Source organism: Prunus mume, linkage group LG8 (assembly GCF_029339155.1).
Source record: "Prunus mume cultivar Tortuosa linkage group LG8, ASM2933915v1, whole genome shotgun sequence".
Lineage (NCBI taxonomy): Eukaryota > Viridiplantae > Streptophyta > Magnoliopsida > Rosales > Rosaceae > Prunus > Prunus mume.
In genome coordinates, this window is record NC_142705.1 from 7900003 (window position 1) to 7921081 (window position 21079).

Genomic DNA, 21079 nt, shown 5'->3' on the forward strand with positions numbered 1-21079 from the left:
AAGTTTCTACAAACAAAAAGTATAATCTATTAGCTGATAGGTCTTTTTGTTACAATTTCTTCTGAACAGCTTGAAATAACTATAATGTGATTTAATATGTTTTCCAAACTGTTTGGAGATGACAACAACTCACATAGAAGTGAGCATTTCCATTGCTCTCTCTCTCTCTCTCTCTCTCCCTCTCCCTCTCTCTCCCTTATGACGTATATGGATTTTCTGTCCTATAAAATCAATACCGCAAGGCCAAGGTACGGATTTATATGGTAAGAACTCTTTGTATCACTCTACAAGTCAAACCGGAAAGATTCCAGTCATTCGAATATGATCAAGGGTCCTCCTTAGACCATACTTGAGCACTGCTTTATTTCCTATCCTAAATCCTTCTCCATATGCTGTTGATGAATCCGACTCAATTTGGTGTTTGAAAAAATCACCAAGCTTCTTCTCAAAGTCAGACCGTTTACCCTTCTTAGATGACGCTGAACTAGAAGAGGATGAAGAGGAGGAAGATGTAGATGATGAGGCAACATCACTACCGGATGTAGAATACATCTCAGCGTCCAGCCACATATGGGCCAACACTTGGCAGATACCTTCTTCAACCTCCGGGCTCAGGTTCGGATAGCCTGCCAAAACATTCTATCAGTAAACCCAAGGGACCAAAAGGAAATGTTAATAAAAGCAGGAAAGGCACACACCGTTAAGCCTTAGCCATGCATGCATCATCTCATGAGCCAGAATTGACCCTGTCAGCAACCTGTGTTTATACAAATTTTCAGTCACATACAATTAGAAGCATAATCTATAACCATGGCCAAAGAGGGAGCCAGCGAAATATTACCTAGGAAGGCCATACAATACGAGAATTGCTGTTACTTCACAGCGGCGAATCAGCCTATGAGGCTCAGTTACCATGTCTATCATCCGGTAGCCAGCTCCGATCTTTGGCCTCCGTAAAATCTGTGACATAGTAAGAGATATACAATCAATTCTTATCCAACGAACTGATAGCTTCATAAATATAGAGGACACTTCTACAGCTAAAATTTGACGGGAACAAATTCTTACAGTGGTAACAGTCTGTTCTTCTGACAAGCAGAGTCCTCTAGTCTCTGGCATGTGATGATGACCCTGCCCACATTAAAGGAAAAGATCAAATCAACTTTAGATTGAAGAAATGAAAAAACACATTGTTTTTCAGAGCTTGTAATGTTAAATCATCAGCATTACATTCTTTTCTCCCTCCATGGCCTCATTTAGAGCTTGTCTCTCAACCAAGAGCATTGGAACTTGCTGCTTCACTTTCATGTTTAAACCTTCGTAAAAATCTTGTATTTCAAGATAAAGGGGTTGGCATTCGTGTGTATCCATAATTGCTGAGTCTAGACACTCCAGACATAGCTTCCGACCATCATCAAGTAACAAATATCTTGCGTCCCTTGGCTGCAAGGTTAGGAGGTAAATCATCAACCAACAGAAAATGAAAATTTGGAACTGCAGATGTTTCTTGGAAAAGCTACAAAAATGTGATGCAGTCAGTGGTTGACGTAAATCTTATATCCTTTTCCATTTCTTCAGGATTTGTTGTCTTCTTACAAAGTGGAGGGGTTATGTTTTCATGAACTCACCTCCATTCTTTCACAGCTACAACACCGAGGAGTCCTATCACGTTCATGAGAGGGGCAGTACTTTTGTAGCCAGAAAGGATGTGCCCTATACTCAATAAGACCATTTGAATTTGTTGGGATCTGTACAAAAAGAACAAAAGAGAAGACTCAATGATGTGTATGATGCACAGAGGAATAATTTTAAAAAGGCAGGCCTCACTCTTTCTAACATAAATTGTAGACTGTCTGTAAGAAACCTTGATGATGATATTTGTGAAGGAAAAGAAAAAGAACCAGAAACATAGAGAAAACTAATACAAAATTGTTCAACAAATATTTATCAAAAAGATAAATTGTTCAACAAATGCATATGTGTTGCCTTAAACCAGTCCAGCCAGTAGAAAGAACCATCAACAAGGGCATTCACGAAACGAAACGATGAACTGATTTGAAACTTTCACACCAAAAGAAAAATGATAGAAGAAACAGAAAACAAAGCACCCTTGAACAGTTTTTTTTTATATTCCATAATACAGATCCACAAATAATTATAGCTTATCAGACAGGAGCCTGCTAACTCTGAGCAGTTTTATAATCAGCCAGCATTATATGATCATTTCCTAACGGCGCCATTAAACTGGACTCCTACACTCATTAACCGCTCCTGGATGTCCTATTAGCCTGCACATTGATCACTAAGTTCCCCTTCTGGTAACGTCTCTGGTAACATCATCAACTAAATACAAGTATTTTAATTACCAAAATGGAAATGCTTATAGCATTAAAGAACTCAATAAGAAGAGACACTTACAAAATTCTTACAAACATCACATCTTGGGTGATGCTGCTCCTTATAGCAGGATTTGTGGTAAGGGTGATTCCCAGACATAGAATACTGTCACAGATAGGAGATCCAAAAATTAGATGATATTTACATAACACTCATGGTATTGTTCCCATAATTTTTTTTTAAAAGGCAACTCAGCTGTGCATTCAAGTACTTTGTCAGGCAATTCCAAAGAAAAATCTTACTGGACAAGACTGGATTTTCACCTCATAATCAGTAATTGGAAGATTGCATGCACGGCAACGAAAACATTCTGGATGCCAAACAGTACCCATGCAACTCAAATATCGCCCATGGCCAATCTCCAACTTGCAGCCAGCACATATCCTACTACAAACAACAATTTTTCAGTAAAACTCATAAGGTTTAATTGGCATCTGTGAAATACAGCTACAGGATTACACGAAATGCAAGAGTCAACTCTCAAGAGGCTTTGTTTTATGTAACTGTCCAATTTGTAATAATTATAATAAAACTCCAAAAAAATTCTTATGCACTCTGGTTACTGAAGAGACGTGTATAGCAAAGATGAATATATATCAACTTATTTTTCTGATGCTCACATAAGTTACCATTTTGTACACTTTGTTTTGATTCACACTAAATAGGTTGAAAAGTCATCAGATGGCTTAATATATCTAATTAAGCATGTGAGCTACAGAGCTAGGCTAGCTCCCAATAGGAAATCCAAAATTCACTTGTTCTTTTTCTTTAGAACCGTATCGTTCACTATTGAACAACGTCTAATCATTTCCAAACTTATTAAGAACTTACAGATAATAGGAATTGGCATGTTGCAGTTGTTAGTTTACTCGACTAGATTCAAGAGATAGCAAAGTGACAGCATTCACCTGTACCCAGCTGGCATGAAGAATGGAAAAGGTTGAAATATACTGCCATTATCATCTCGAGGTGGAGAACCCATGTTCAAACTTTCTTGAAGAGCCTTTGCAAGTTGTTCATCTTCCTCCAATTGAACTTCAGCACTTTGTTCATCTTCCTCATATTGAAATTTGGAAGGTTTTTCATCATCGTCTGACTGAACTTTGGCAGGTTTCTCATCATCGTCTGACTGAACTTTGGTAGGTTGTTCATCACTGTCTGATTCAAATTTAGCAGATTGTTCATCATCCTCCGATTCAGATTCATCTTCTGAAAAATATATAGGCAAATGGATAATATGTGACTTATAAATCAAACCCAAGACAACACCCAAAAAATTATGATTGTGCCCCTTTAGTGGAGTTATACACAACTTACACTCTATGCTTAATGGAAATTTGTCAGAGTTCATTACGGTTTTCAAGAAGCATTTGCACACCTAAAGCATTTTGCACAATATCTCATGTTTAGCACTAGTAGCTAGCTATTAATACATGAAAACAGGGGCAATTCCAAGTTATTCAGCAAGTTTATGCACATCGGTGAAACTTACCAACATATGCAAATACCAATTAGTCTTTGCACATTGGTGAAACTTACCGATTACACTTTTTCCTTTTTGATCTAGTTCTGAAAGGGACAATGCAATAGCAATATCTACATCCTCTTCCTGCATTCCATGTTCCGAATAACATAGAGTTAGCATACTAGAATAAAACAAAAAATGCTAGCAAGATCAGCATGCACAAACCTTCAGGCTTTGAACTATCACGGCTATTTATATAAATTAACTTTGTGATGGGTAGATATCAATCTAGCGAGCATAAAACTAGTCCACCATGTCATTCAATGTGCAGGAGGAATAGAAGGAATTTTGTAAAAGTCAAAAGAGTAATTACCACTGAATCACGAGGTTCGTCCCACGTTCTATCATGCCCATATTTCCGATGAGAGTGCCCTTTATAGCTAGAACCTTTGAGAATCTTAGTCAGCCAACCCATAACAAGAAATGTTAAACTGCCAGTGAGCTGGCAAACTGTTCCTGCACCCAAAATTCTTTCCTTTAGGCAAAGAGAAATCATAACTTCAAATCTGGGAACAACTTCCTGAGAAGGGCAGCAGTTCAATGGACATGCCGTGTGAACCAAAAATAGACAAACATGAAATAGTAACCAAGAGAAGGTGTTAAAACAGGAAAGAAGGAGAGAGAAATTGTAGCATGCTGTCATACATTCTCAGAAAGTTCATTACAGCATAGAGGAGAAACCACATAACCATTCAACAGACTTGAAACAAATTAATTTACCCTATTCCAATAAACTCAATCCAATGTGAACAACTTTATTTACCTATATTGACTGAAAAAATTAACAGCTAGAAATAAAGAAAACTCTGTATCACCCACCCCAGATGCAAATATCCCCAAAGAGCTTCCTTTCCCAAAACCCAATATCATGCAGCAACCAATAATTCAATATCATCAGGCCACATATTTATATCAGAACACACTCCGACCACCCACAGCAAAAATAAAGAAAAAAAATTAAAACAGGTGGAGCATTCCAACTTGATGGTTTATCAATAAGATGTTGAAAGTAAAATGAAGAAAGAGAGAGGTAACAACAGCAATATAATAAAGCCTCAGAAACTCTACCTGAAACAGATTAAGAATCTGCAAAGACAGTAGAATATGATGAATCCCCGATCAGATAAAGTTCCCAATTCCCAAGACGCATAGACACCATAGGAGACTAAGAGGACCCAAAATGATATTCCCCACCATACCCTTCAATAGCTTTCAGCCCTGCAAATCACTCAACCTTTCTTTGAACAGAGTCATATAACCATTTTAGTAAAAAGATAAAAGAGAAAAAAAGAGACCAAGTGTGATGGGAAGGGTACTTGAATCCTACTCAAAACTCAGGTCCAATTTTCAAAAGGGTAAATAGAAAATTGGAAACAGTTGAAGGCTGAAGCTTTTGGGGGGCTTTGATCAGAGGGTACTTTAATCTCTACCTTTCCTTAAAGCCCACCAAAAAAGACAGATTCTGAAGATAGAAGGAATCGGTACCCAGACCCAATTGTGAAGGTTTTGTATAGAAGAAAATTGAATTGAAGCTCAAAGCTTTGTGCTTTTCTTTCTCCCATGTGGGTCCACTACCAATTTTCCACCACACTCCACTAAATGTCAAAAACCCCATAAACCTTTCTGGTTGACAAAGAGTCGAGGGTGATGTTTGATCCTCCATTTGGTCCTCCTAGTGACCCAGTGGATTGTGAAAGTGAAATGAAAATATTGTACTCTCTCAATCTTATGGCTTACCCAAGTGAGCCCCAGAGCCATTGCTATTGCTTCTTAAGCTCTTAAACTCCAACTGGCTTTTTGCCACATGCTCATCTCATCTGCCCTCCCAATTTTCATATAGAAATTTCATTCATTAATTCAAAGACCTTTTACCAAACTTTGATTGATAATCAAATACCCTTTTAAAATGAATGAAATTTATTGGCAGTTACTTGCAATTTTGTTTTCATTTATTGTTCATGATGCTTACTTTCTAGAATTAGATCACTTTCCATTTCAATGCCTTGACATCTTTAAAGATTTTTTTCCCCCCTTGTTTCATGGCTTCACCATGTTGCATGATTAATTTTAATTTTTAAAAAATTATATATATAATTTGGTGGTTGTATGTGTCTGAAGCAAAACAGTTTTTTATTTTATAGCTTATAATTTAAGTTTTCATACATGCACCACTTTATGACGGAAAATTGTGATGGAATTTTCAGTCCCTGTGCTGTGAGTAACCAAATAAATCCAATTTTCTTTCATCACATGTCATTCTTGTGGGCTCACCCAACTAATCTCGATTGTTCCATGATTTTCGACGTCAATAATCAACTAGCAATTCTGGTATTAAAACATTTTTTTTTTCCAAATTCTGGTATAAAAACATTTACCAGCTACAATAATCAGGTTACAATATTACTTTTCTGTTTTTAGTAAGTTTTAGATCCTGATGTGTCAAATATAATTTCGTAGCTGTCTTGGCATCTGCACTGACAAGGGATTTAAATATTTTAATACTCTGGTGATGATAAGCCATGACCTCCATGCAATGGAGCTCAGATTAAGGAAGACCATGCACAGTGACAGAAGAACATGGCATGCAAGTAAATAACATGTCTTCTCCACTTTTAGAGCCATGAGTGTTAATTAGTACGCCATTCATGGATTGATTAGGATTGATTAACAATTTACAATAAAATAACACACATTTCAAACTATGCATAAGAAACTGATTGATGTTGTCCAGGGTTAATTGTAGGCTGGCTGATTGAAAATTTAATCTTTAGAAGCCTAGAAGCTTAGACATAGTGGTTGTGACTAATAAAGAAAAGGTAAGGGTACCAAAACAAGAAGTTAATTTTAAAACAAATAATATTGAAGTTCAATATGGAACTACCTGCACTTGAGTTAAAAATATAACATAATTTTGTAAGGGGTTTATTTTTGTACTTGATGTTCTGTGTTTGAATTCCGCATTCTCTAATATCGCTTGTATAAAAATATATATGATATAATTTTTTGAGAAGTTAGTCGATTAGAAGCACGAGAAGAAAAAGTTGTGGATCCATATTAGATTTGAGTTTTTAAGCTCTCTCTCTAGTAGGTGTACCAGACTGGAGGAGCCAAATATGACTGATTAATTAACCTAATGCCAAGTGATGACATGGCCCACAAGAATCACTATTCATCTCAGCGCCAATTTACCGAACTTTGTTGCTTGCTAGAAGCACCATTGATCTTTAATATTTCCCAACTATTACAAAGAAACAAAGTATGTGTGGCGTTTTCTGATCCGTTTTTAATTCTACTGCTGTAGGCTGTAGGATAGCCTTGAATATAAAAATCCACCATATTTCTTTTTCACCTACTTCCGTTTATTTTCTTTGTGCTCTCTCTCTCTCTCTCTCTCTCTCTCTCTCTCTCTCACTTGTCTTTCTGCTCAATATCACCTAACACTGGTTAAGATCAACCAATACCCATCAAATATTATGCAACTCCTAGCTAGTTTTAATGGTATTTATCTTAAAGTAGGTCATGAGTTTAAATTTCATGAACAAAAGTTTGTTATAGTGTTCAATAAGTTGAAAACGCTTACCATCATCTATTGAATATTGTAATCATCATAGTATTAAAGAGAAACTTCCACACACCCCGTGATAAGTGATAAAGCAATATGACATGTAAATTTGTCTTGTACTATTATGTTAAGGATGTATGATGACTCTCATTATCATAACCCTAGTTAGCATTTTTTCGTTTAATTAATACTCATATTATGTACACATATGTACATATTTTTTAATAATATTTTTATTTTCCATACACGAATTAAAGACTCGGTAAAATATACGTTTTTAAAAAAAGCAAACATACAATATACGCACGTACATATTTTTCATGTTTAATACACGTGTTTTTTACAAAATTTTGAATAATACAAACAAAATTCACATATTATATCTGTATTTTTCACATATTATTTACTACTAATAAAATAAAATATATTGAAAATATTAGATAGTTGCCGAACTTTTTAGTTGTATCTTGTTAAAATTTTGCCAAATAAAACACGTAAGTATTTTATTCTTACTTTTCCCGTTTCGTATTTTACTAACTAGGATTCTAACTATAGAAAATACTTGCATCCTTCCTTGAAAGTATGACTACTTTCTTATTGAACAAAGTTTGACAAGTGTGTATAAATTTTTCTTGTAATGTTTATAATAAATTATTTTTTTATATATATCAACTCTTAATTTACAAGAAAAATAAATATCTATTTTCAAAAAGGAGGCAAGCATTGCCCCACAACTATTGTCATCATCGTCATGTGTTGTCACTACTAGTGTCACTCCCATATTATTCCCGTCTGTACCACTAATGTCATTGTCAGCATCACCATCTTCACTACCCTCAAATTCACACTCCATTCTCATAGGAAGATTATTATTTATTCTTTCTTCTTTGGGAGCTGACTTTCCCATTCCCATTTTATACATTTACACTTTCTTTTACTTTTTAATACTTTTTAATTATTATTATTTTTTGTTCTTTCTCTTTCTTATTCTATCAATGAGAGTAAACATGACCCAGACTTTTGGATTCCCCCATAGACTTGGAATGCCGAATTATTTATCTGAGAAGAATTCTTTTCCATTTTTTTTAATTTTTTCTTTCTCTTGAATCCCTGGTTGTTTGTACTTTCTAAGACGATACCCAAACAAAATGAAGCTATAAAATGATCTTATATGAAACAAAGAGAACTTCATTAATGTGCATTTGAAACTCATAGTCTAAAAGTCAATTTCATTTTATGAAATTCTGAGAACTCAATTCATGTCCACAAGTTCATCAAATTTTTTTCATTCAATATATGTTTTGTGAATGGTTATGACGGAGAAGAGAGGAAGAAGAGGGAGAAGAACCTTGAAAAAGAAAATGTAAAAATGTGTAGTTTGATATAAAAAGTATTTATAAAAAAAAAAAAAAAAAACCTATGACTGCAAGATCTATTCATGGGGCGTGAGTTTTTGCAGTTGGACCATGTAATTTTGCCTAGACAAATATACAATGTTAGTTTCTTACTAGATTAAAAATGGAGTGTAAGTTGGAAAATTAAATATAAAAGTGAAGTAAAAAGATATTAATGTATTGTAAGAGTAGAATAGGAAAGAGAAAGAATAAAAAAGAACAAAATTGATATAAAAAGTATTTATAAAAAAAATAAAAGAGAGTGTAAGTGAAAAAAAGAAAAGTTGGAAAATTAGCTCATTTCTTCTTTTCAAACAATGGAAACTAAAACAAAGACGAAAATATATGTTGTCAATTATGGGTGTTCGAATTGGAGAGTATTGGCTGTTGGGCCTAGCCCAAAAGATTCAATTCCAAAACCCTTGAATTGAATTATCAAGCCCTAATCTATTGTGCCATCCATATTGAAAGTTCAATCAATCCATTGGAAACGACTTATATACTTCTCGCTTTTTTACAAGTTCAGAAATTAAATGGTACATGAGTGTTCAAGCGAGAAATTCCATGCATTGATTTTATATAAAAACATTAAAACATATAAATTGAAGAAAAAAACCCCAAAAGACAAGCTGTATTATTTGTTTAGTTTGAATGATATGTGAAACATCATTATTAAACTTGCGTTATGATTTTTAGAAAACAATTATTATGATAGCGCTGTAATTTTTAAGTTTTGTAAGGCTTGTATGGTATATTTGGTTCTTTTGAAAAGTTCCCATATAACGTTGACCCGAAAATTTGAATGTTTTGTTACATTCTTTTTCATTTTACTTCAATTCCTTGTAGGAAAAGGAAAGTTGGGTTGCCGTTTAATAACCTAAATCCTAAAGTGAATGGAATTCCTAGTCGTTTCCTACTCAAATTAGGCAACCACATCTATCTATATAAAGGATAGCGAACTCAAAGCAACTCAAAACAAAAAAGGCGCAGAAAATATTTGCTTGCACAAATCACAATGGGAGAGTTGAAAGAAGAGAATATGGAAGTAGCAGCAGCTAGAATGAGCTTCAAGAAGAGCTTTAGTCGCAGTAAAAGTACCAGGTGCATAGACGCTGCCCAAATCAACCCTGCAAATATAAGCTTTGGGAAAATCTACCCGTGCCCTGAAGCAGACAAAGCACTTTTTAGAAGTTTAAGTGTGGTGGATATTAATAGGGAGAGGAAGATCGCTCATTCTGCATCTTTGCCTTCTCACTTGTCTACCCCTCGTCATGATTTTGACTACCGTTCTTCAAGACGGATATTCATCGGAAGCTACCCTTTCAACAAGAAAATTGAAAAAACGTCGTCGTTTTCGAAGATAAAAGAGTGGTTACCGTTGTTGTTTTCAAGAGAAAAAAGAAAAAAAAGAGTGGTTTAAGTTCAATAGAAAATGAGATTGTCATTTGTATACGTAATGCTTTTTACACTGTTATTCTCAAATGTAATGTTTTTTTTCCATTAAAATTGAGTTAACTCTCTGATTAAGAAGTAGCAAGACTCTGGCAGACATGGGCTTGTTATGTCATTTGTGTTGAAGGGCCCAATTTACCTAAACCCTAACCCTAATTGGTCTTTCAAATGTGTTCTAGTTCAAGGAAACGGCCGTACATATCTTTTGTTGGGTTGGATTCTTGACTCAAGACAAAGGCCATCAGATATGAGACAAAATGAACTTAACCAAAAAAGCCCAATGCCTTCTTTTGTCAAGAATAATAAAACAGATAAAAAATATGACACCCAAACTTAACACAAATCAATTAGCTATTGGTTTAGTGATATTTATGCGTTTGTTTAATTCCTTCTCTTTTGTGATTAAAAAAAAGTCAACATGACGAACGAACCCACAAAAGTAAAATTGAAATCCCTTTGTTAGAACTTTAATTTCGATTAATTTCGGTGAATTGAAGTTGTTAATGTGTAATTCCCCTCGTCCAAAAGTTTCACATCAGAACTAGGACCAAAACTTACAAAATAGCTGGAGATTATATTTCTGATTGCATGATTGAGAAATGTGCACATATCTCCCATCCCCAAATTGGTCAATTTCTGTCCTGATGTCCATCCAAAAAATGAAAAAAAAGAAAAAAAAAGAAAAGTATTTGTAGTCTCTATTTAGCCTTGAACCAAAGCAAGACTGACCCGGCAAGTCCACGCCCCATCTCCAGTTTCTACCCACGTTTACACATAAAAATAAAAATAAAAAATATAAATTTTTTTGATTTTTAAAAAATATTTTAAATAACACACTCTCTCACATCCATGCTCTATCCCCCCTTACAGCCACCTATCTTTTTGCACCACGTGTCATATTTCAAACTCCTTGGACCACTGCTCCCACGTGGCCTCGGCCACCCCTTGCCTGCCTTGCCACGTGGACCCCTTTGTCCACCCATGGGTACGCACATTATTAAGAGGACCACCTTTAGAGATACATGTACACATACCCATATATATGGCCTTTCAAAAATCATGCGGCAAAGGGCAGGCATTTTCATTATTTATTTATTTATAAATATTTTCAGATCACTATAATAATATATGCTTTTAAAAATGTGATTTGCTACGGTCTGTCTACAGTGTGGACTGTCGCTGCTCTCTCTCTCTCTCAATAATTTCAGGTCGTTTTCTAAATGGGGCCAAGCAAAGCCATGACGCCCAAAAGCCCTCATCCAAGCCCAAGGCTGTTGCCTTGCCACCCATAAATTTTATTACTTTTCTGTCTTTTCCTTTTCCCTTTTTATTTTAAATCTCTATTTTCATCATCTTTATGTTTTGTCTTTGAAATTTCAATCACATGCATGTGACATTGTGAGTGAAGGAATGAATGGAACAGAAAAGTAAAGACGATTAAAAAAAGCTAGGGAGATAGTAAAATTACTATGATCTTGAAAAGGGTGGAGGGAGGCTAATTTGAGCAACATACCATGAGAATGTTGGTCCCTTTGTGAAGTGACCCACTTGAGAAGGACTTTTGCTGTTTTCTTCTCAAGTCCCAAGAAGAACACAAAAAACAACCACCAACCCATCAAGATTCTGAAATACCCCATATACTAATTGTTTGATTAGCTTTTGCTAATCTTGCTTAGTTTCATCTATTATCTCTAGTCAACACTCCAGAATTAATGAGCTATCTCATCGCTTTTTCCCACTATATAGGGCCTATTAAAATGAACACAAATATTTCAAGTGATAGTCTAAACTATAAGAAGATGAATTTCTTATACAAACATGTACATTATAATGCCGTGGGATATATATATATATATATATATAGAGAGAGAGAGAGAGAGAGAGAGAGAGAGAGGATCTAGAATATGGTGACATCCAAGCTCACCTTTGTTTCATTCAATTGGAGCCTCTTGCCTTTGCCAAAAAGGAGTGAAGCATATATTTTATTATGGACTATATATTATAGGTTTCCTATCTCTAGTGACTAGGAAAGTAGAAAAATAAGAGTGCTCAAAATGTGTCCCCATCTGTTCATCCTTCAATTAAGGTTTTAATTCAATTGTTTTACTCAGTCTACAATCATATCCATTCATCAATAATATTTAATAGCTTGGAAAATTTTAGGACTATAAAAAGGTGATGATCAACAATTTAATAGCATTTCTTATGTTGCTCATCTTTTTCTCTCTCTAAATTTACACTATTTGCTTGTTTCTTTCTCTAAAACAACCCCAAATCTTCAAAAACTTACGTCTGACATGAATGACACCCTGAAATAGACAGCTTTCGACACTAATCTAATCTTAATATACGTTTTAATGTTAATTGATTCAACTTATTGGGCCAATGGGAGAAACAACAGAAACATTAAAAATAGTAATGCCGTGGTTTGGTGGAGTGAGTGGGTCACGAGGCTTAATTTTTAAGCAAAAATGTCCAAGGGTTTAAGGAATTAAGGAAAATGTTGGTTGGGGCATAACATCATTAGGTAAGGGTTGCCCCCTTTTTTAAAACTCCAATTTCAAAAAATTTAGTTTTTGATTGAAAATGAACAAACAAGCAGCTCGGGTACAACTCGAATTTGATTAGACTATAATAAATGCAAAAATTAGTAGGTTTTTGGTTGTCAACATAGATGCCTCAAGATGGCATGAAGTTCCTATACTTATGTGAAACACGGCATGTCATGTGTAATAATTTTTTACATGATAGTCTGTGATTAGTTGAGAATAGCCCGTTTCACACATATCTGTCATCTTCATTTGGATACGATTGGTATCTTTGAGTGGTGTACGTCAACTTGCTTAAGCTTCTGTCTGTGTGGCCTTCATCCAACTTTTGTCGTGGCTCAGTCCATGAACTATTTCACATCACACGTTTCATGGAGATTTCTAGCACCCCGCTGCCTAATTGTGGCACCAAATAATTTTTTCAGATCATAATATAAGCAGATGTTATACACTCTCGTTATATGTAAGTTTCCTCGGTTCTCATAATAATAGGGTTGGCAAATATCCCTATCCAATTATGGATCAAATATCAGTAGATATGCTGGACATTTTACAGTGTCAAATATAAATCACAGTATGCTGCAATAAAGGGCTACGTGTTTTCGGTCTCAGTGTCAGTGATGTATGTGAGAAACCAGAATATGAACAAAGCTGTGACACGATTTGTACGTAGGGTCCATTATAAATCACAATAGCCTGGAGCTCTATCATCACAGACTTCTGTAGCTTCTGGTAAAATATAAAAATCCAACGTTTTCACTGTTTTCAATGGCTGATTTCTTGAATTTGCTAATAAATCCACTGTTTTCAACCTTCAAACAGCCTATGTATATCTGTTTAATTACAGCATGATTAATGAAGGTTCCAGAAAGCGAGGCCACCATTTCCTTGGATGCAGATTGCAGGGTGATTTCAGTATGTCATTGTCCTACCTATATATATATATATATATAAGACAACTGTAGAAATCTGAACCAGATGATATAGCAGTGTACCAGTGTCCTAGCTGCCTGGCTAGAGCTAGCTTGTGACCTTTTCAATTCAATTATAGTCATGGAAATATATTTTTATTTTTAATTTGCTGGCTGTTTGGTTCATTTAAAGAAAGAGTGGCGTGGCATCTAATTCTAAAAGAATGTAGCAGTTTTATATGGTATTGATTGTTTAAGTTGGACAGGCATCAATAATCAATTTGCATCACTCATATGTACCTGCAACTTGGTCCTAGTTGACATCACGTAATGAAAAGTACCAATATTGTATCCCTAATTAACTTCCTACCAAGAAAAAGAAGAAAAAAGATATGAAATGTGAGAGCTAAGGTTACCAATTTTACCCTACACCTCTAAATCTAAGTTACACGTGAAATGACCATCCATGTATGTCAAAGTGCAGTTAGTTTGAAATAAATGGATTGTCAATTCATTAGTAACTTCAATTTTTATATTTTAAAGAGGTAGATGTCACATATGGAGCCTCATCCTAGACCTTAATAAATTATTACTAAGTGGAGAACGCGAGTTGAAGACACTCGATCCAACATTCAGCTTCCCCCCTTCATTTAAAGACACGAATGCGACTTATGATTATGATACACCTGTTCTGATATTACACCGTTAAATTTATTAGTAGAACTTAAGTTTACTCTTAAAAACCGGTAAAAAGATAAAGATGTGCATATATTCATATATCGCACATCTCAAAAAGTACCCATATAACATGGAAGTGCGCTAACAGAATATTAGATATATATATTAAAATTCTAGCCCGTTAAAAGTCCAATAATCTAAGTACAAAGATGGCTGCAAAGTGATGGTGCAAGGATTAAAAGTGATTAATCACATAACCTCGAGAGCCCTGTGGTCAGCCTCAAAACTAGCCCTTTTGTAGTTGCAAGTGCGTTCAAAAGAAAGAAAGAAAAAGGGGGAAAGCATCCTAAAAAAAGAAAGGAATAATTTGATTGCCATCAAAAGGGACAAAGAGAATCGAGGGACCATCAATTATGAATAGTCAATCGTTATTTGCTATCATACACTTCCTTTTATTTTTAGTGTCCATCTCTTTCTATCTCTCCAGCTAGAGGAAAAAATAAAGGAGAGTTGAGGGTTGAGGTTAGTATTGTATTTTGCTTTGGATCAATAATATTTCCTTTTCCAATCTCTCTCTCTAGCTAATAGTCTTTTTATATACTGAGTCCATTGGGCAAAAGAGACAGTTAGAAATTGGCGTTGACGCTTCCTCGTACATCAATCACCTCAGCACTACTTTCTTTACCATCTTTCCTTTTCCTCCTGTAACTCTTATTCTCCTCTCGGTGCCTGCAACAGTAATTTACACTTTTCTTGCCCAACAGGTACAGTTTTTCTCTTTGGCATCATAGACTTTGTTACCCCACAAATGAAATTATTGGTAAAAATGCTTCTTGATTCAAATATTTCCTGGAAACTTATCAAAGTCAGTAATATTTTATTTTTATCAAAATTTATTGTGATGTTTTGGGTCCCGTCTCCATGTGTGACATCATATACTCAGTACAAGAAAAAAACATTAATAATCACTTATATTAGTTCTATCATATGAGGTGGTTAAAAGTACTATTAGCCTATATTTGGAGAGAATTTATAAAAAAATAGCCAAAATTTATCCCTACACTTTCAAAAATGTCAGTTTTTATAAAATCTTTCAAATATAGCTAAAAACTCATATAAATAGACACAAATACCCTTAAAAATTAAAACCAACATAAACCTAAAAAGCAAAACTACACACAAAATTTGGATTCGTATGCACGTTTGTAGCCTTTGGTTGAACTACTGTTGAGCACCCACGTCTGTAGCCTTGGTTTGAAGCAATTCAAACACTCCATAATTCAACTTACCGATCTGTAATATCAGGTTTGCTTTTCTTTCTCTCTCTCCTTTCATCTTTCTTTTAATTCCATGGTTTTCTATTGGCCACTTGAAATAGTTTATTCAACTTATTAATTTTGTTTGTTGGATTGGATTTGAAGATAAAGAACTTATTAATTGTATTTCTTTTTCGATTTGGATGAATAAAATATTTCCAATTTGGGTATGCCTGGATCATTGTAAATTGAATTAGGTAGTATTGAGGCTACACAGACGTGTTGCCCATTGGTATGATTATTAAGTTCCTAATCAACTCCCATAGAGACACTCCTCATTTCATGCAATGACGATGTTTTGTACAAATTTGATTATATGACCTTTATGTGCGAAAGAAAGAGTTTTTCAATGAGTTGAATATTCAAAACATAATTATTGAATACTAGTGTCTCTAATATAAGTTTTTAAGTTTCTTAGTCCTATTTATGGATATTTTCTCTCTGGTTGCTGCGATAAACACAACAATGTAAACTCTCACAAAGACAGTGGGTGTATTCCTGAAGTCTTTGCACATAGATTCAATACTTTGATAACATATCTTTTCATTTATCCTATCTCGACGTCTTTGCACATAGATTCAATAGTTAGCCATTTTCAAGAGAAATAACGTCACCTGAGAAGGAAGGTGAACAACTTGTTTTATCAACAAAGCTATAGTTCAAGCTAAAGTATAGACCCTCCTAGAGAGATTGTGGACCTTGACAACACGGGATCTCTTTGTAGATGTTGATTCTCGGGCCTTTTATTTTTCCATTAGCATGATATTTCTTTTTAAGTTTATGTGAGTTTTAATTTTTAAGGGCATTTGTGTCTATTTAGGTGAATTTTTAGCTATATTTGAAACATTTTATAAAAACTGACATTTTTGAAAGTGGGGAATAAATTTAGGTTATTTTTTATAAATTCCCATATTTGGATGGAGGGATTTCAATTCTAAGGATTTAGATGACATTACAAGGTAAAACTAGAAGATTAGACGACTACAATCTATGTATGCTAAGATTTGAAACTAGATGTTAGTGCATGTAGAACGGTTTTGAAATCCGTTTCTTTTCTTCATTTTCCCTCTAACTCAAATCTTAGTATACATGATTATAATAGTTTAAACAACCAATTTAACCTCATGATATCATCAAAATTCCTAGATTTGGAATCCCTCCATTCAAAAATGGACCCCTATTGTCTAATAACACAACGGACATAAATAACTGTGGTTGTTAGCTATTAGCCACTAATATGTGCCTTTTATAATAACATTAAAAAGTGATCCATACATGATAATTAATATATTTTTCCAAAAAAATAGTGACATTTTTGAGTTGCTGCAAAATGAGCCAACGAGAGAGAAAGCTTTTGGCAGTGGAGTTGCTATCTTTGATTGTTAAGTTTCGAAACTGAGCTATTAAAGCAGTAGACATATTAACATACGCTGTCTGTGCTGTGATTGGGATGGTTTTGTAAAAAGTTGCCGGGCCACAGCGTAAATAATAATACTCACTATATATAGACTCAGAAAATTAAATTCTAATAATATAGGGGGGCACACAAATGTATTTATTACCTCTTATATGCAAGCAACAAGCTATTTTATATTCATTTTGGTCTTTGGAATTGCAGTTTCAAGTGCAATATCTCACATACATCAAACCTTAGGGCTACATGAAGTGGGCGATACCTAGAATTATGTCACAAGTACTCAAACATTAATTGATTAGTATGTTAATATGACGTTTACTACCCATTATGTCTACTCCACCACATGATCATCATTTAACTGTGATTAAATAAATAGACGACATAACATAATGGGGTAGACCCAAATGTTCGGTTGCCGTCATATTAACTTTCCGATTAGCATTTTAGCTCTCTCAATTGAAACTAGTACTCAATCCTTAAAAGCTCACAAGTTAGGTCGGGAAATAAATTGGTGCGACACAAAATGCTGAAAGATGTGGACCAAACACATTTTGTTAGCCGAAATGCCATCATATCATACTTAATCATACAAGTACAAGATGAACAGTACTTTCATCTGTAGAGGATTTGGATCTATTATCTATATATGGTAGCCATTATTATCCATAAGATTAGCCTGAAAATTAGTTGTAGCAGTATTTATTTATGATATCAGATCTGAAACATCTACTAGTAGTAGGCTGCCATGTCGCAATCTGAATTTGCAATTTGCAATGATATATGTAAAAAGGTGACGACGGATGATAACTTTTTCCAGAAAATAGTGACACTTTCCGGTTGCTGCGAACGGGTACACACAATGAGGAGAAACAATTAATTTCGAAAACTAATTTTAACATATATTCATATAGATTGTTGCTATCTTTGATTGATAAGTTTGGAATTAGCAATAAAACATGTACACATATTAGCACGCACCGTCGGTATTATGATGAGGATGGTTTATGTGTAATAAGTGCTACAATGTATTTTTAACATAATAATTCATATATATATATATGCTATTGTGTGCTCAGAAACACGTACACGCGCAGTAATGGTGAACCAATTGATTTGCCCTACCCTTACAGTGATATATATATATATATACCAACAACATTTTGCAAAGCACTACCTCTTCATCACACCTTTTTAATTCCATTGCGGCAACCGGTTTGGTGGGTTAGATTATGTATTTGGATAGGAATTTATAATTCTAGTTAAATGTTTGTTGGTCTAAAAACAACATGGATTGGATTATGTCTAATATCCTATTAGGGCAAAATGTAGTAGGATTAGGAAAGGCTGGGACTTGTTGGTGAGTAATTTAATTAATTAACTTGAAACTACCTAATCATATGGCCGAGTAATTCAATTTGTACCCTCGTTATACATGTGATTTGCAAGATGATATATCAAAACGGTGTCACCTAATTATAAGGTAGTGATGTTCAAAAAAGAATTAATTAATTAAATAAAATATCACTTGTATCAAAAAAGAATTTTAACTTATTATCATGGTGCACAATAGAAGTAAGTTAATGTTGTTATGAAACAAATCCAAATTCTCGACCGAAAAAAAAAAATCTGAATGAACACTACTAGGTGTTTACAACACCTTGCCTAAATCATACATTGAAATGTCGCAGAGAATTAAGAATGCGGCAAAAACGAGCTAGCTAGAGATGTGAGCATAGATGATCAACTTGTGTAAGTGAAGAACCTATCAATCTTTTCATGAACATCAAAAATAAATGTGCAAAATGAGCTAGCTAGAGATGCTTGCATGATGAACTTGTGGGGAGGTGCTTGAAGTGAGTGAGGAGGCACACATCACCTAATTTTTGGCCCCGTACTATTTAGTAGTTCCAAGGTTTAATTGGAGGAGCTGGTAGAGTGTAGCTGGAGGAGATCCATCAATTGATGCTGGCTTTTCTCCATCATGAAAATCTTCTTAGGTGCCTGATGTTGTCATGTTAGTGAGTGCTTGTTGTGGAAAACGGGAGTATAGGTTGTTAGGTAGTTGCTTGAAATAAAATCGAAACCATACTAAAGTCAAATCCAAATTACATTTACAATTCTCTTGCAGAGGATGATTAATTGCCAAGATAAATTGTAGTAGCATTTCTTATAGCTAGCTAATTCGGTAGCGGATGCCCTAGTTTTATAACTTTTTTATTCCCTTATATATACACTTGTTGTGTTTTTTATTTATTTATCGAAACTGAATCTATCAGTGCATTACTTTACAGAAAGATCAAAGAAAACATAGAACAAGGGCCCAAATCACACAAGGAAAAGGAAGGGTGCCCATCCAGCCACAAACAAAAGCTAGAAATCAAACCAAGTAAAGGAGGTAAGAGAAAGATACGCTTGTTAATCACTAAATAATTTTCGATTTCGAATGGTTGTTGGGCGACCTAGAATCTTTAATTGACACTATGTTGCTTAAAATAAAATCGAAGTCTTGCTGCAAAACCAAACAAACACATTTTTTTTTCCGTATATACACGATATTTGTCACTAATTAGTTGCCCTAATTAATTGTAGTAACGGATCCGCTTGCTTATGTTGATCACAAGAGTCTTGCCATTCGAACATGGCATTCTTCCTTTTTCTTTTCAATTTTCAACAAACTCTTTCCGGATTCAATGGTATAGTTGGATGGCCTAGATGTTTTTTCACTGATATTGGTTTTCTTGTAAAGCAAGAACAAAATCCAAAAACAAAGCCAGAGCCAAAACCAAACCCGTCTTCCTCTTACCCTTTACCACATGAACGTGAACTTTAAGAGAACAAAGCAAAGAGAGGACAGAAGTGGTGCAATTGGCAAACAAACATTAAACATGTACGAGTAAATATGAAAGTACACGTGCATAGCCGACTTTGGCACGTGACCAGCTTGATGAATGACTTGTTGGGGTGTCTTTTTTTTTATTAATGTTAAATCAAGCGTGTGAGCATGAGCTAGAGGAAGGAGATGGATTCACGTGACATCACCCCGAAAGAAGACAGATGGGAGAAGAAGCTGGTCCTGGTTGGGCTGTCAATTATCAATCCGGTTTGCAGTTGGGAAAGTAATCTTTTTCTAAATGGTGTAAATTATAAGCAGTCTAAATTTTGTAGTAATTAAGAAATTCAGAGAACAATGTTAGAATTTCCAACACAAGCAACTTGCATTTGAAGGAATAAGCAACAAAATAGAGGAAGGGAAGATTAATTAAAAACTAAAATCAATTTGGGACTAACTTGTCTTCGAGAAATTTTGGAATTTCATTCATAATTCAGCCAAAAAAGCCACTAGTCATAAATGGCTAATGCAAACTAGCCACAAAGGGCCATTACAATAACAGAGTGATTTAACATCAAAATTAAGACAATGTAGGGCTCCTCCACTAACGATCACGCATGATCGAAGAAACTCTAGGATAGGCATCCCAACTGGGAGAGCAAACTCAGAATAATAAAAACTAAATAAAACTTGGAAAAACAAAGTCATACCAATTCAAATAAAACTCTCACAAGGAGAGGTGAAAACTCTCCCAATTTATTTATAATTAATGATACAATCCCACAATTTGGGTCATCACCAGTGAATTCTTGCTAGTATTTGAGGCCATATAAAAACTTCACGGTACTATATAAAGTCAGTGGATGCTCGTACTTGATTGGATATTCATGAGCTTTTACAAGAAAAGAAAAATTAGGGAAATAATTTTAGTACCCTTCTATTGAGGGATCCCTAAAATAATTTTATTTGAGGGATACGCTTTAGGGTACCCTACGAATTTTTTTCCAACGATCCAAACCATCTATTTTTTTGGTTTTCATTCGTAGAT

At 34.6% G+C, this 21079-nt stretch overlaps 1 protein-coding gene across 4 annotated transcripts; it reads right to left on the reverse strand.

Moving 5' to 3' along the window:
• Positions 1 to 3: 3 nt before the first annotated feature.
• Positions 4 to 5522, reverse strand: LOC103340023 (protein DA1-related 1-like). Of its 4 annotated transcripts, none has more exons than XM_008243387.3 (12): positions 4991 to 5522; positions 4236 to 4378; positions 3937 to 4006; positions 3306 to 3606; positions 2661 to 2781; positions 2419 to 2502; positions 1629 to 1748; positions 1231 to 1443; positions 1069 to 1131; positions 842 to 960; positions 699 to 757; positions 4 to 626 (listed from the first exon to the last, which is right to left on the reverse strand). In XM_008243387.3, the coding sequence occupies exons 2-12, from the start codon at positions 4335 to 4337 to the stop codon at positions 292 to 294; spliced, it is 1587 nt and encodes a 528-aa protein (XP_008241609.2). In that variant the 5' UTR covers positions 4338 to 4378; positions 4991 to 5522; the 3' UTR covers positions 4 to 291. The 4 variants fall into 4 exon arrangements, with proteins under 4 accessions (XP_008241609.2, XP_008241608.2, XP_088898766.1 ...); XM_008243386.3 differs by having other exon boundaries at positions 2661 to 2784; positions 4991 to 5516; XM_089042640.1 differs by having other exon boundaries at positions 4236 to 4372; positions 4991 to 5443.
• Between the last annotated feature and the right edge of the window lie 15557 nt (positions 5523 to 21079).